The following is a 2,041-nucleotide window of genomic DNA, read 5'->3' as shown; positions in this document are numbered from 1 at the left end:
TTTCTCGCTCCGCTAGCTGATTGCTTGTCATGATTACGTACAGCTTGGACGTGCTGCGCAGTATAGGCAGTAAAGAACAGAGTAGACCAAGTCGCAAAGTGGGATCTGCCGGGCGGCGCCGGGGACCCGAAGCCTCAACCAAGATCCCTGAGGATTAGCCTAAATGCTCTCTGAACACGAGAACTTTGAACTCTGTATGGTGTCAGGAAGAAGCTGCCGCACTTGTGACTGACCTCAAACTTGATGCGTTGGCAATCCAAGAACATCGCCAACACTTCACTGAACCATTCCGCGAAAAACACCTAGGCGCAGGCATCATCATGATCCACTCACCTGCCAACCAAGGCGGAGTTGGAGGCGTCGGTCTAATCTTATCCCAGCGTTTCCACGCTGAGGCAAAGATTGACGTTATAAACAGCCGCATTATCACAGCCAGTATTCAACTCCGTCGCCGCAAACTGCACCTCGTGTGTGCGTATGGACCAACATCTCCGAACACCACTGCCTTCGCAGCTGATACGCTCGCTTTCTACGACCAACTAGAAGGCATTCTATCAACTTACCCGCAGCTCGACATAACCATGCTGCTTGGGGACATGAATGCCACGTTGGCCGAGCGCTCGCAGCGAGTTCGCTTCCCAGTTGGCAACGAGAACAGCAACTCGGAGCATTCCACTAATCTACTCGACCGCTGCGACCTCATTCCTCTCAACGCCAACTTCTCTATGAAGCCGAAGCGTAGGGCGACATTTGACGGTATGCGCCAACGCAACACACGGCTGGATTATATCTGCTGCAATGCTCCCGCACGGCGCCATTTCACGAACTGCCGAACGGTGCGCATGCTAACGATCAGCAGTGACCATCGCTTGGTGTTGGCCACGCTTCATCCCGAAGCGCACACCGAAGGAGCCGCTACCAAATTGGTTCGATCTGAAGGACGCAAATAAGATGAATGTCTTTACCATGCAAACACTCCACGCCCTCGAGATCCAAAATACTATACCGACCGCCTTTGCGCCACTTGTAGCAGCAGTCAAGGATGCAGCCCGCGAAACGCTCGGTGAGGCCCGTAGCAAGCCACGGCCAAAATTAGCCTGGGAATCCGACCCAACAGTGCTCAGTGCACGCCGTAACCTTAAGACTCTCAGACGTGCTGCGTACACCTCTGGAACACCGGACGCACATAGCGATGCTAACGAGGCAGCTCTGTACCTTGCAAACGTTTACGACGCAGCTCGCAAGGAACGAGTCGAAGCTATTGCCCTTTCCGTGGAAAACAAGTTGGAAGCAGGCCGATCAAGAGCAGCCTGGAAAGCCATCGGTGAACTAGTTGGCTTCAAGAGGGACCGCGTGAAGGCCTGTACGGAAGACCTCGCTGCACACTTCGAGACCCTGTTATCTACACCTGCACCGGACATCGATGTGCTCGTTGCACCGCCTTCACTAGCAGGAAATCCTCTAGCGATCAATACAGCCCTGATCACGCTAGGTGATCTCAAGACAGCCATGCGTGGAGTACCACAATTCAAGGCCACCGGCACGGACGGCATCCCAACAGCTGCTTACACCTCGGGCGTTGCACCTGTGCTCCTCGACGTCATGAATGGCGTCCTAGAAGGCGGCCCGGTGCCCCCTGAGTGGCTCGAGAGCGAAATTGTCCCTATCTACAAGAAAGGCGATGCAAGTGACCCAGCGAACTACAGAGGCATCTCCCTGATGCAGACCGCTGCCAAGTTGTTCGACCGAGTATTGCTCCTTCGCATACGTGAGCAACTCTCTACCAAGCTCCTGAATGCTCAGAATGGATTTCGACCATCTCGCGGTACTACAGAGCACATCCTGGCACTGCGCACAATCAATGACACCTGTCGCTCGCGCAAAAAGAATGTTGTGGCCGTCTTCGTTGATTTCGCGAAAGCCTTCGACTCGGTCTCGCGCCCAGCCATGGCAGAGATCCTCAGATTCTACGGAATTCCTGAGGTGAAAACGTACGCCATTATGGCCCTCTACACTGACACACGAGCGCGAGTCCGAACAG

At 54.4% G+C, this 2,041-nt stretch overlaps 1 protein-coding gene across 1 annotated transcript; it reads left to right on the top strand.

The window, feature by feature from the left end:
- The first annotated feature begins 320 nt into the window (after window positions 1-320).
- LOC145438434 (protein CFDP2-like) lies at window positions 321-950 on the top strand. Its single transcript, XM_080315799.1, has one exon. The coding sequence runs from the start codon at window positions 321-323 to the stop codon at window positions 948-950; it is 630 nt and encodes a 209-aa protein (XP_080171925.1).
- Window positions 951-2,041: the final 1,091 nt, after the last annotated feature.

Source organism: Botryllus schlosseri, chromosome 1 (genome assembly GCF_051294905.1).
Source record: "Botryllus schlosseri isolate E-star chromosome 1, Bs_hap1, whole genome shotgun sequence".
In the NCBI taxonomy this organism is placed as follows: domain Eukaryota; kingdom Metazoa; phylum Chordata; class Ascidiacea; order Stolidobranchia; family Styelidae; genus Botryllus; species Botryllus schlosseri.
The sequence above is the reverse complement of the archived record's forward strand: the minus strand, read 5'-3'. Positions and strand labels throughout refer to the sequence as shown.

Excerpts from the sequence above, each read along its gene's own strand:
- LOC145438434 (XM_080315799.1), top strand. The coding sequence starts at position 321 with ATGATCCACTCACCTGCCAACCAAGGCGGAGTTGGAGGCGTCGGTCTA.